The sequence below is a fragment of the Sinohyriopsis cumingii genome, chromosome 13, assembly GCF_028554795.1.
Source record: "Sinohyriopsis cumingii isolate HCF-2022 chromosome 13, ASM2855479v2, whole genome shotgun sequence".
NCBI classification, from domain to species: Eukaryota; Metazoa; Mollusca; class Bivalvia; order Unionida; family Unionidae; genus Sinohyriopsis; species Sinohyriopsis cumingii.
The window spans coordinates 75932703-75947902 of record NC_142973.1 but is presented as its reverse complement, the minus strand read 5'-3'; the positions used below and the strand labels follow the sequence as shown (position 1 = coordinate 75947902).

Here is a 15200-nt window from a genome sequence, read left to right as displayed (position 1 = left end):
TTCATTAAGTATATGCAACAATAAATCTGAGGTATATTCATGTTTTTGAAAATAAGGTATTATGGTAAAAGAAAATAATGTATAATATTACTTATGTTGGCATAAATAATGTACAATGATAAAGGGAAATAACGTACAGTGTGACCCTGCTATAGCATGCTCCATTATAACACAAGTTCAGATATATCATGAACATGGAAATTTTATATACATGTATTTTCAAACACGAAAATATTCGTTTTTTCAAAGAACAAAAGATAATATATAAAAAGTTTATTATAATCTGGGGGAAGATATATATAAATTCATATAGAAGATGATTGTGGCATGGTTCCTGAAATTTCATATACACTGTACATGCATATTTCTCATGCACAAAAAAAACATTGTCCTTAAAGGTACAACAAAATAACAGAAAGTTTATCAATTTGGGGAAGAAACTGCATATGAATTCAGATATAATACAATCATGGTGTGCCACCTGAAATTTTAAAATTTTACTAATTTCTTGAATTTTTGTGCCAAAATAAACATTATCAAAAATTAAAATATCTGAACTAAAGGCTAGGCCTTTTGAGAACTTTTATCTTAGCTTATTGTTGAAAGATGTCAACTCATAAGTGTTAATCTTATTATTACTGATCCATGAACAATGAAGCCATTATGTCATCTCTGTGTTTGTCTTTGATGCATTTAGAATGCAATCATAGCCAACATAACATTTCTTCCTTATAGTGCATACACAACCAAGCACCAGACTATGAGGTGGTTGATAAAAGATTCTCACCTGAATTTATAAATCAATTAACTTTCATATATTGCTAATCATTAAAGGCGTTAACAGAGCTAAAACTTTTTTTAAATTATGCAGTAACGATTTCTAAAATATAAAAACAAAAGCTGCCAACATAAGCAGGTATCTTGGCAGTGTTGTTAGATGCAATCAGTTGACCAGTAAATATCATCCACTCCCTATAAAAATGATCCCATTGTTGATTGAAACAATTTTTACTATAGTCAGTAAAACAAACAGGTGCAAAAGTATTAATATGTGGCAATTTACAATGGATAACAGTACAAGAAAATGTAAGCCTTTTACCATTAAAGAGAAGCTTCAAGCCCTAGACAAGGTTAAGTCTAGTTTTAACAATCACAATTAGCTGAGATTTACTTGTTAACAAGTTGACTATCTGAGGACTGTTATTGCCACAATTAGCTGAGATTTATTTGTTAACAAGTTGACTATCTGAGGACTGTTATTGCCACAATTAGCTGAGATTTATTTGTTAACAAGTTGACTATCTGAGGACTGTTATTGCCACAATTAGCTGAGATTTATATGTTAATAAGTTGACTATCTGAGGAGAAGCAAATGTTACTGTCACAGAAAGCAGTTCAAAAGCAATCCATTTTTCAAAACACCAATAAAGTATTATGATTCACAGATGAGAACATTTTAACAGTATGAAATTTATACAGAAACCATTTATGACCTTGGGACAGAGTGAACTGTCCATGTGAGATTTATATGACCTTGGGACATAGTGAACTGTCCATGTGAGATTTATATGACCTTGGGACATAGTGAACTGTACATGTGAGATTTATATGACCTTGGGACATAGTGAACTGTACATGTGCTTCATCTAGCTATATATTTTTTCCACTGAACTCAGACACATAATGATCTGGGACAAAATTATTGCATATTTTCAATCTGTGTGCATATTTTGAATTACATGTACAATTGATTCACTGCACACAAGATGATCAGTGTGCAAGTACACTGTTCACACTCTATTCATGTCATACATTATACATATATACATGTAATACGTACCAATGCATTGTTCTCTAAATAATTTAAAGCAAAATATTATACATGCAATCTCTATGCTTTCACTGCTTGTGTATTTAAAATGCATTGATTTAAGATGGTAACTGGTCCAAAGAAGTACTTATTGTTTTTAGTCTGCTTTATATCCACCCTGCCATGTTTTTTGGTGCATACATATTTCCTTCAGCTAACTCACTTGGTTATAAAATAGTTTGGTACATGACAAGGTCAAGTTTTATGGACCTCAAACATTGTGTTATAGCAGGGTCAAATTGTATTATGATAATGGGAAATAACATACCTTATCACTGGTGTTGGCATAATTAATGTATTATGATGAAAGGAAATAATGAACCGCATTACTTATGTTGGCATATATAATGTATGATGTGTGTGTGTGTGTGTGTGTATGATTTTGATTTTTAACATAGCTTTAACAATTTTTCAGTCATATCGCTACGATGTCTGCAGTGTGACAGTTTATGGTGATGTCTAGCACTGGGGCATCATGCCACAGACATGTAGCATGATATCCCACCCAGTCATTATCCTGACACCAGGCCGACCACTCCTAACACTAACCTCTTAATGCTGAGTGCCAAGCAAGGCAGCTGTCAGTACCATTATTATAAGTCTTTGGTATGACTTGGCCGGGGATCGAACCCACAACCTCCTGCATCCGAGATGGACACTCTAACCACCAGGCCACTGGAGTGGTCTATAATGTATGACGATAATGGGAAATAATGTACATCATTACTTAGATTTGCATAAATAATGTATTACAATAAGATAATCATAATGTACATCATTACTTAGATTTGCATAAATAATGTATTACAATAAGATAATCATAATGTACATCATTACTTAGATTTGCATAAATAATGTATTACAATAAGATAATGATAATGTACATCATTACTCAGGTTACCATATTACAATAAGATAATGATAATGTACGTCATTACTCAGGTTACCATATTACAATAAGATAATGATAATGTACGTCATTACTCAGGTTACCATATTACAATAAGATAATGATAATGTACATCATTACTTAGATTTGCATAAATAATGTATTACAATAAGATAATGATAATGTACATCATTACTTAGATTTGCATAAATAATGTATTACAATAAGATAATGATAATGTACATCATTACTTAGACTTGCATAAATAATGTATTACAATAAGATAATGATAATGTACTTCATTACTTAGATTTGCATAAATAATGTATTACAATAAGATAATGATAATGTACATCATTACTTAGATTTGCATAAATAATGTATTACAATAAGATAATGATAATGTACTTCATTACTTAGATTTGCATAAATAATGTATTACAATAAGATAATGATAATGTACGTCATTACTCAGGCTACCATATTACAATAAGATAATGATAATGTACATCATTACTTAGATTTGCATAAATAATGTATTACAATAAGATAATGATAATGTACGTCATTACTCAGGTTACCATATTACAATAAGATAATGATAATGTACATCATTACTTAGATTTGCATAAATAATGTATTACAATAAGATAATGATAATGTACATCATTACTTAGATTTGCATAAATAATGTATTACAATAAGATAATGATAATGTACATCATTACTTAGATTTGCATAAATAATGTATTACAATAAGATAATGATAATGTACTTCATTACTTAGATTTGCATAAATAATGTATTACAATAAGATAATGATAATGTACATCATTACTTAGATTTGCATAAATAATGTATTACAATAAGATAATGATAATGTACTTCATTACTTAGATTTGCATAAATAATGTATTACAATAAGATAATGATAATGTACGTCATTACTCAGGCTACCATATTACAATAAGATAATGATAATGTAAGTCATTACTCAGGTTACCATATTACAATAAGATAATGATAATGTACATCATTACTCAGGTTACCATATTACAATAAGATAATGATAATGTACGTCATTACTCAGGTTACCATATTACAATAAGATAATGATAACGTACGTCATTACTCAGGTTACCATATTACAATAAGATAATGAAAACGTACGTCATTACTCAGGTTACCATATTACAATAAGATAATGATAATGTAAGTCATTACTCAGGTTACCATATTACAATAAGATAATGATAATGTACGTCATTACTCAGGTTACCACATTACAATAAGATAATGATAATGTACGTCATTACTCAGGTTACCACAAGTAATTTTGTCATTGTTAGGAATTGCCAAAAATATCCCAAGCAACTCAGAATTTTTAAGGCTTGTCCTGCAGTCAGCTAACAGGGCTGTATAAAGTCACTGCAGCCTAGGAGTGTTAATTTGTACTTTATAAAGTAACTGCAGCCTAGGAGTGTTAATTTGTACCTTATAAAGTCACTGCAGCCTAGGAGTGTTAATTTGTACCTTATAAAGTCACTGGAACCTACAAGTCAATTATTCTGAAAATCAGTTGATTGGGCCAACAGATTATGAAAATCCATTATGAAATGCCTCTATCAACTGTCTGGAAAGAGAGACAACTCTGAAATGATCAGCATAGACAATCATGAAGCAAGTCTGTATGATCTATACAGGAAGTCATAGGAATGGGGTAATTCTGTAAGATCTACATAGCAGGTAATTCTGAATGATCTATGCAGGAAGTCTTAGGAATGGGGTAATTCTGTATGATCTATGCAGGAAGTCTTAGGAATGGGTAATTTCTGTATGATCTATGCAGGAAGTCTTAGGAATGGGGTAATTCTGTATGATCTATGCAGGAAGTCTTAGGAATGGGGTAGTTCTGTATGATCTATGCAGGAAGTCTCAGGAATGGGGTAATTCTGTATGATCTATGCAGGAAGTCTTAGGAATGGGTAATTTCTGTATGTACCTTTCAGGAAGTCTTAGGAATGGGACAATTTCTCTATGACCTATATGGGAAGTGTTAGGAATGGGATAATTTCTGTATGATCTTTATAGCAAGACTTATGAATGAGGTAATTCTGTATGATCTATCCAGAAGTCTTAGAAATGGGGTAATTCTGTATGATCTATTCAGTTAGTTTTAGGAATGGGGTAATTCTGTAAGATTTATGTAGCAAGACATAGGAATAGGGTAATTCTGTATGATCTGTGCAAAAAGTCTAAGAAATGGGGTAATTCTGTAGGATCTATGCAGGAAGTCTTTAGAATGGGGTACTTTCTGTATGATCTATGTAGCTATTCTTTAGAATGGGGTAATTTCTATATGATCTATGCAGGAAGTCTTTAGAATGGGGTACTTTCTGTATGATCACTATAGCAAGTCTTTAGAATGGGGTAATTTCTATATGACCACTATAGCAAGTCTTCAGAATGGGGTACTTTCAGTATGACCACTATAGCAAGTCTTTAGAATGGGTAATTTCTGTATGATCTACACAGCAAGTCTTTAGAATGGGGTAATTTCTGTATGATCTACATAGCAAGTCTTTAGAATGGGGTACTTTCAGTATGACCACTATAACAAGTCTTTAGAATGGGGTACTTTCAGTATGACCACTATAGCAAGTCTTTAGAATGGGGTAATTTCTGTATGATCTATGTAGCTATTCTTTAGAATGGGGTAATTTCTATATGATCTACATAGCAAGTCTTTAGAATGGGGTACTTTCAGTATGACCACTATAGCAAGTCTTTAGAATGGGGTACTTTCAGTATGACCACTATAGCAAGTCTTTAGAATGGGTAATTTCTGTATGATCTACATAGCAAGTCTAATGAATGGGTTGGGATAATCCTGTAAGATCCATGTAGCAAGTCTTAGGAATAAGGTAATTCTGTATGAACTATGTAGCAAGTCTTAGGAATGGAGTAATTCTGTAAGATCTATGAAGCAAGTCTTTGGGATGGAGTAATTCTGTAAGATCTATGAAGCAAGTCTTTGGGATGGAGTAATTCTGTATGATCTATGAAGTAAGTCTTTGGGATGGAGTAATTCTGTATGATCTATGCAGCATGAAATAGGAATGGGTTATTTCATCGTGCTCTTATGGCTCTAAGGGACACAACTTCTATGAATCTAAGGGACACAACTTCTATGACTAATTTTTCCTGTTAACATCCAAATAATGATTACCTCTGCACTGAGCTGTTCCTGCAGAAGACTGGCCAGGTTACTATTCTGAACTCTCAAATCTGAGAAGTTCAACAAGAACTGCCCTCTTGAAATACTGAAACACAGTGCAAGCTTTATCATATAAGCACCTACCGCAAAAAATTATCACTCAAAATACAGCTACAAATCACCAAAACTAACCTCCCCTATCAGATACTTCCATTATCAATTGGTAATGTTCACTTGCCTGCAATGTGACAGGAGGATCTTAGTAAAACTGTTGGTGCATTATGTTACTTTTCAAATTAACTTCGCATTCATGATAATGTTATTAAAATTCTCTTCACTGCTGTCTGAAAGAGTGAACATAATAGATATTGTACTTTGAAAAAATACTGCCTGTGACTAAAATATTGTATACAACTGGAATTTTTCTTTATAAACATGATCTGGAGTTACGATTCCCCGGCTCAACTAAACCAGAAAAATATCAACCATTAAATTTGATGTAAGTACCCCATGTTTTCTAAGCCCCACAATGACAAATGTTAACTTCAACACAATTTTACCTTGATTGTCCTTGATGTGCTAGGTCAAAATTGGAAATGTTACCCCCCTGTCTTGAGCCCCATTTAAAAGAAAAATTATGGTATTACTCAGTTTTCTTTGTGACTTTGAGCAGCCTGATGGATTTGACCACATCCTGAGTACATCTGTCAGCACCAGATTTTGTTTTAAGCTCAGGATGATTTCTCATAACCCCTCGAAGGAGCTGAAAAACAGAAGATAGATTTGCTGAGATTAAACCGACTGCAACTATATATCTAAAATCATTATCTGAGGAAAACGTACAATCTAAATTTAACAGACAATTTGAAAATTGAGCACCAGTCATGCAGATGATTCTAGAAAAAGCATCTAGTTAGAAAGACCGCTGTCAAAATTGTGGTACATTCCAACTGTCTTACGAAAGGAGCATGTCCTGAACAAAATATATCCCAGTTATGCATCAAAACTGCTTTTGTCAAATCAAACAGGAAGGCAATTTTCACACATATTTTTCAAATTTCAACTCTATATCACTTCTAGAATGAAAGGGATATGTTTTGCTAACTGAATTCCAATTATACTTTGGTCAGAACAAGCAATGTCGAATGACCACAAACAAGTTGCCAATGTGGCCAACCAGTGATCAAAGTAAAATATGTTCAAAGGTTGTGCATCATCAAAACAGTGGCTTGGTCAAATCTGTCCATATTTTACAGTACTGACATTACTACCACCAATTCAAGTACAACCAGTACCACAACTACCACCGATTCTAGTACAACCAGTATCACAACTACCACCAATTCAAGTACAACCAGTACCACAACTACCACCAATTCTAGTACAACCAGTATCACAACTACCAATTTTATTTGCTCCTACTACCATGGATTAAGTAGGCTGCCTCACTGACTTATATACATTGGTGGCACCAGAATTTTTATTCTCAAGTATACCAACTGAAAGCTATTAAATCTTTCTTATTCTATTTATATCTGTAATCATATATTACTGGATTTGAATCATAATTCTGCAAAATGCCCCCATTCCAGAGGTTATCTTAATCATACAAAAGCTATGCAGTGCTTCCACACCAGAAGTCATCTTGATCATACAAAAGCTTCCACACCCATAAGTCATCTCAATCATAAAAAAGCTTTGCAGTGCTTTCCAAACCAAAAGTCATCTCAATAATAAAAAAGCTATGCAATGCTTCCACACCCAGAAGTCATCTTGATCATACAAAAAGCTATGAAGTGCCTTTGTTAAGTATTTAAACATAATAAGTATTCAGATCTCAATAGTCTTTAATCATTGAGATGACAAGAAAGCAGACCACTATTCCATTTTTGTAGCAATGTATATTACATACTTCTTCTTTAAGTAGATAAATGTTTTGGAATAGCTATTGAAATAGTTGACAATAAATACTAGCAAATATATTTTGTGCTTTGAATTGCTTAAAATGAACTCAGGTCTGTGATTCATCTACTAAGGTATGCTTGGAGTCATGTGGTCTAGCATCATGTTTTGACAATGCTTGGAGTCATGTGGTCTAGCATTATGTTTTGACAATGCTTGGAGTCATGTGGTCTAGCATTACATTTTGACAATGCTTGGAGCCATGTGGTCTAGCATTACATTTTGACAATGCTTGGAGTCATGTGGTCTAGCATTACATTTTGACAATGCTTGGAGTCATGTGGTCTAACATTATGTTTTGACAACACTTGGAGTCATGTGGTCTAGCATTACGTTTTGACAATGCTTGGAGTCATGTGGTCTAGCATTACATTTTGACAATGCTTGGAGCCATGTGGTCTAGCATTACATTTTGACAATGCTTGGAGTCATGTGGTCTAGCATTACATTTTGACAATGCTTGGAGTCATGTGGTCTAGCATTACATTTTGACAATGCTTGGAGTCATGTGGTCTAACATTATGTTTTGACAATACTTGGAGTCATGTGGTCTAGCATTACATTTTGACAATGCTTGGAGTCATGTGGTCTAGCATTACATTTTGACAATGCTTGGAGTCATGTGGTCTAACATTATGTTTTGACAACGCTTGGAGTCATGTGGTCTAGCATTACGTTTTGACAATGCTTGGAGTCATGTGGTCTAGCATTACATTTTGACAATGCTTGGAGCCATGTGGTCTAGCATTACATTTTGACAATGCTTGGAGTCATGTGGTCTAGCATTACATTTTGACAATGCTTGGAGTCATGTGGTCTAGCATTACATTTTGACAATGCTTGGAGTCATGTGGTCTAACATTATGTTTTGACAATACTTGGAGTCATGTGGTCTAGCATTACATTTTGACAATGCTTGGAGTCATGTGGTCTAGCATTACATTTTGACAATGCTTGGAGTCATGTGGTCTAACATTATGTTTTGACAATACTTGGAGTCATGTGGTCTAGCATTACGTTTTGACAATGCTTGGAGTCATGTGGTCTAGCATTACATTTTGACAATGCTTGGAGCCATGTGGTCTAGCATTACATTTTGACAATGCTTGGAGCCATGTGGTCTAGCATTACATTTTGACAACTTCTAATGAATGAAATGATGGTTTTTATGACATTCCATTGAAAAAGCACTATAATTTTTAACAGTGTTCAATATTGCACTTAGCTGATCTAAGATTGCTTGGTAAATATGCTGCAAAAGATTTATGTGATTCAAAACACAATTTTAACTCAATGTGAAAAAGACCAAAGGTCAACATCTTATTTACAGCTTACAATCAAACAAGATTGGAAGTATAGTTTCCTTTACTATCACTGTTCAGTCGAGGAATTCACTGCTAGAATACTTTACATTATATGATTGTTATGACTTGAGGTCTTAAACTATGTAACAGAAAGAATCAAAACCAACAAGTTTAGTAAAATAAAAATAAAAAATTATTCCTCTAAGTAATAAAGTGAAAATTTAAGAAACACTTACAGTATTGTGAATTAAATCCCAAATAATCATGAATGTCATATCACAAGTCCAAAATTACAGAATGTTCCAAATGAATTCCAATAATCCTAAATGTCATATCACAAGTCCAAATTATAGAATGTTCCAAAAATTCCAATTGTTTTGAATATCCTGATGTATCACAATAATGCAGTCTAGAATGTCTTTGAATGAGCTCACAATAATTACAAAAAAATGTTTTAATCTAAAGTCAATGAGCACTTACCGGTAGTAATTCCAGTGAATATTTAAATAAATAATTCCTCTTTAATTATATCTGAACACAACTGTAAATTATGATAACAAATAGAATCCACAAACTGGTCATAAAAAACTATTTGTTTACCAAGTCCCTATTTATACACATCCAAACTTGACCTAGATATGAGTCATTCTAGCAGAGAATTCCATCAAGTTATAAACAAGTCTGATTCTAGAATATTCTGAACTAAAAAAAGGTCAACATCTTATTTACAGCTTACAATCAACAAATGTAGCTATGTAAACAAGCTGTCTATAAATGGCCATTATCTTAAAGTGCAATCTACAATCATGGAGAAAAGCTAAGCACTCAATATCGCTATACAAAACACTGATATGGATTGTTATATAGTAAAGCCAGTGTCAATCAATAACAAAATTATAGTAACTTCATTTGTTCATGGGCCTTTACATACTGTATTTCACCAAATTAATAAAAGCAAACAAAATTAATGCCTAAGATGTAATAACCTGTGCATTTCTATGAAAACATGATATTATATAATTGAACTGTTCCACTACTTGTAAATTATCTTCCTGTTATACCACAATTAAAATCTTTCTTCAAAGGACTAAAACAGAAGAATAACATTGACATTTCCATTCATTCACCAGCTACAATAAGAAGACCAATCCATTATGAGTGTTCTCCAGGTTGCCAAAATCTGCATAAAAGTAAGCATAATTTTCATTGCTGGATTCAAGAAAATTCCAACAGTACAGTCCTCAGCACACAAGTTTTGTTGTCTGTGAAGTTCTCATTAAGTATTAATCATGTAATGTGCAGGCTATCAAAAAAAGTTTAAACGATGGTAATGGAACTAGGTGAAGACACACGAGTTGAATGTTAGCAGACAAGGTGAATTTGACACCTGTTAATTGAATGTAACTTTAATCCATCATATTATAAATCCTTACATGATGTTTGGAACACCCTGAATTTCACCATATATCAGGTTCAGAATAATGGAAAAATAGTTACAAGATTTCAGGACTAATTTTGTTTGTCACAGGAATAAGAACTCCCATGTTAATTATCAAAAAAAGTTTTCGGCGTCAAGTACATATATAATTTCATGATCTTTAGTAAATTCCCATGCTAAGAGTATAAATATCTTATGGCTGTTCCATTTAAAAATACATGGTACCCAGGGAAGGCAGTTTTTGAAAAATATATGCCAGGGTACTTTGATTTCACAGAGTTCATCATATTAAAATGTTAAGAAAATTCTAAGCTGCATCTATGGGTGGGTATTTCATTTTAAAAGTGCCTTCCCTGGGTCCCATGTATATTTTAATGGAACAGCCCTAAAGAATTCAATTTTTTTTAGCAATAACAACACCTTGCTGAAAATTCTGAACTCATAATATAATTATCCTCTGAGCAAGGAAAATTACTAATGAACATGAATTAACCTGTGCAAGGAAGCAACCTTTCTGGTTAGATATACTTTCATTTTTGAGTGATTATCACATGTTTACAATTCCAATGCAACTTTTCACAATTTCTTTGATGCCAAGGCTGACAGATAGAAATTAGTGGGTTTTATATATAAACAAAGCTGAACAGCAAAGGGACAGAGTCATAGAATGAACTGAGGAATAGAGCATTCTCAAGCACTGAAAAATGAGAAAATAATAGAACATTATTAGCTTTATGAACAGAGTACTACAACTGCAAGTTAAAATGCAACAGCAATCCAAGTAACACCAAGTCCAAAACGTAAGGATTTTGACTCTAAACCTGCTGCTAAGAAATTTGTTAAATTTTTTTAAGAAAAAGCTGAATGTAGTATGCTGTGCTGCTTAAAAATGACAGTTTAAAAAAGTGAATGAAATATGGTCATTTGTTTCTTCTTCCAGTGTCTTAGAAAATTTAATGATCTGAAATGGAATTACCAGTAAATTAATGAAACAAAATGAATACAAAAAAGAACAGTAAACAGTGATCTCTTCCAAAATTCATTCTAGCTGGATGCAAACTTAACGAAGTGCAAGGTAAAGACAATAAGAACTGTTACAGTTGTTAACACCATAGACAATAACAATTATCAACTGCATTAATTTTTCTTTAAGTTTTTACAATACTAAATATTTCACAGTGAATGAGCATAGTAATCTGATGGCACAAATTGGTGACAATAATACACATATAATGTTCTGAATTACTACATGGTAGAAAAGGATCATTAATGGGACCTCTAATTTTAAGACTGGACTGCAACTTTTTCTATTCAAAATCCTATGGAAAACACTTGTTTTTGTCATATTCATGAGTGCATTCATATGTCAATTTCTAGATTATTCAATTCTTTTTATATGTAAACAATGATGTATCTCATTCCTTAAAATACAGTTTGTAAAAATAATACATGATTAATACATTTTACCTGGACAACGGAGTAGATAGTTCACCAATTCTTGGAAGTATGTTTCAGACCTAGACTAAATTCTGCTTCACACAGAAGAACACACTTTAGTTTTACAGCTCTAGATTAGACTGGAAGCATCGTCAACAGTCAAACTTTGCTATGATTTAAGAACATAATTATGGTAAATGACTACAACATTATTACACTGGTAAATTTAGTAATCTGCAAGAGAAGCAGTGACAAAATGTGAAATGATCTATTACTGCTGCATGCACTATATGCCCAGGGCCAAACTTTTGAAAACCTGAGGGTCCTATACCCAAATGTGGAGGTCCTGGAAGCTCAAATTCTCACCACAGAGATCTCTGAAGAATAAAACCCCAAACAGAAACAAGCCAGCAACAAACAAAAAAATTCAAAATAAAATACACAATCGGGATGGCAGGGGTTCAAACTTAGAAGGCCAATGTTATTTGAATGGCCACCATGCCCCTGAACTGGGAAAGACTATCTGCAGCCATGTACCTCATCCAGAAAGACTATCTGCAGCTATGTACCTCATCTAGAAAGACTATCTGCATGGCCACCGGGTGTATAATTTAAAGTTAATAGATGTTAAGTCATTTGTATGTCTGCCACATGCCTGATCTGTTAAATATACTCATTTTTGCAAACGATTACCTATAATTCCATATTTACAAGTCAATGCTGTTAAAATTTGTACAATGCATACTTCTTCGGCTCCAGAAGAAATAGAAATTTCCAAATAAACTATCAGTGGAAAACTCCAGTATTGTCATCCAATGATTACATCTTTTCATTTTTCATTCAAGACAATTTTGTTTTGCTCAAAGAAGCAAAAATGTATTAAGAGTTTGAAAGCAGATTTCTTAAATAATATTACCTGTTTACTGTTTATGTTCAACAGTGCTATGTTAACATTCACAAGAAAATCTGAGTAAAATTTTTTTTTAAAGTGAAAATAACTAAGAATACACTATGAAAATTAAAAAACAGCATAGTGTGATACAGTTATGATCATTTACATGACAAGTCAACATATTTCCACTCATCTATAGTGACTGATATGTCAGACGTGTTACTATAAACAATGAAACAGACCGAAAAAACAAAATACACAGAAATATGCACCAAAATACAATGTATTTACATGTTCTCTGTGTATATATCGGTTTACACACAAGAATTTTGATTTGTTTTTGTCTGAATCACAATATAAAGCAAAATAAAATATGATATATATGATTTTGATATGAATTATTTACTTTTTTCCTATTTATAGCTGAACTCATGTACTGGTGTCACTCGGTCCTACTTGATTCAACAGATATGACAAAGAATCATAGTAATAGATACCAGAATGAAAGTGAAAATAATCAAAAGTATTCGCCGACATTATATTATATATTACTTTAACTTTTGAATAATATGAATTAAACCAACTTACAGTTACACCATCCGTTCTGGAGATTACCTCAGTTCGAGAATGATATGTCTTTATCATACCAACACCATCTATGATACCTGTCCAATAAAGCAAGACCAGTTGAGCAGTGCTATAACTAGGTAAAAAATAAAGAAGTCATACCAAAATCGCTCTAATCATATTTTATTTTGCTCTAAATTACAATTAAAACAAAAACAAATCATAATTCCTGTGTGTACACCGATATATACACAGAGAACATGTATATACATGCGTATTTCGGTGTTTATAGTAACCCCGTCTGACGATATTTCTTTGCTTTAGTCCTAAAATGTAAGAAATAGCACATGTTGGTTCAAAACAAATATCAGCGTCAAGGTCTTACATGTAGGACTATTCTTTGCTTATGATATGGCCGTCTGTTGAAACAAAATTTGGGACTTTTAAGGAAAAACTGAATTATCAAATGCACTGACCGTCTACCATGCAGGCATGTGGGGGGGGGGGCTGTTTTGGGCACATGTCGGTCGTGCGAATAGTCTTTTCAAAAGTTAATACACGGCACAGTGCGAATAGGGTTTTCCAAAACAACTGGGAACGCACTGTATCGTGCTCATAGTTTCGATGGAATATTAAAAGCACTTGACAGAGAATAATGAAATTTACTTTTTCTGCCAACTTTCTTCTCAAGAAGACTGACATCGTATTGGATAACACTAAAGCAATTTATCAACGCGGTTTTCTGTGGAATCCAATCACGTTGTTTATGGAGGCGGCCATGTTGTTCTTGTCGTTGCTGACTAAATCCCTCCGGTTATTTATCAGAGCACTCCGTATTTCATATATTGGGTTATTATCACATACACAAGGCCGCGCACATTAAATTCATTTAAGTCATACATATATACATACATATATAAAGGATAGTTAGATGCACACACATTAATAAAATAATAACATAACATGGTGGTTGCAGCTTCTACATAGTCAGTAATGGCTTTTCGACCGTTCCGGTGGCCATTCGTGTTTATAGTCAGTTTCCTCTGACCCTTGTCACCCATTTTTGATATTTGGACATTTATGTTGGGGTGTAGGGTGAGAGTCCATTCCCTATCGAAAGGTTGGAATTCGCCGACGCCATTTGGTGCCAGCAAACTTGAACGACCTTTCATCGAGATATACCTGCATGAAATCGATAGGAATATTAAGTACATCGTTGCTGAAATTTAACCTGGATTTGGTCATTTGCATTCGGAGTCACATGACTATACAAATCTCGGCTAGTAAGCGGCTACCCCATGCCGACACCAAATGGCGTCGGCGAATTCCAACTTTTCGATAGCGAATGGACTCTGACTCTACACCCCAACATATATGTCCAAATATCAAAAATGGGATAACAAGGGTCAGAGTAAACTCGGACTATAGTGTTAAGAGCATCGGCCTCGGATGCGGGATGTCGCAGATTCGAACCCCAGTCGAATCATAACCGAGACTTATCAAACTGGGATTTGCAGCTGCCTCGCTTGGAGTCCAGCATTAAGAGGTTTGTGTTAGGATGGTCGGCCTGGTGTCAGGATAAAGTGACTGCGTGGTACATGATCCTACATGTCTGCTGCATGAT

At 33.5% G+C, this 15200-nt stretch overlaps 1 protein-coding gene across 1 annotated transcript in view; it reads right to left on the bottom strand.

The window, feature by feature from the left end:
* The window catches only part of LOC149785844 (putative arginine--tRNA ligase, mitochondrial), a 95470-nt gene extending 81085 nt beyond the window's left edge, over positions 1-14385 (bottom strand). The window contains exons 1-3 of the mRNA XM_089979805.1: positions 14243-14385; positions 6624-6739; positions 5989-6082 (exon numbers count right to left, since the gene is read on the bottom strand). Coding sequence (XP_089835931.1) covers positions 5989-6082; positions 6624-6739; positions 14243-14278 — 246 coding nt within the window. The 5' untranslated portion in view covers positions 14279-14385. The remainder of the gene's footprint in view (positions 1-5988; positions 6083-6623; positions 6740-14242) is intronic.
* Between the last annotated feature and the right edge of the window lie 815 nt (positions 14386-15200).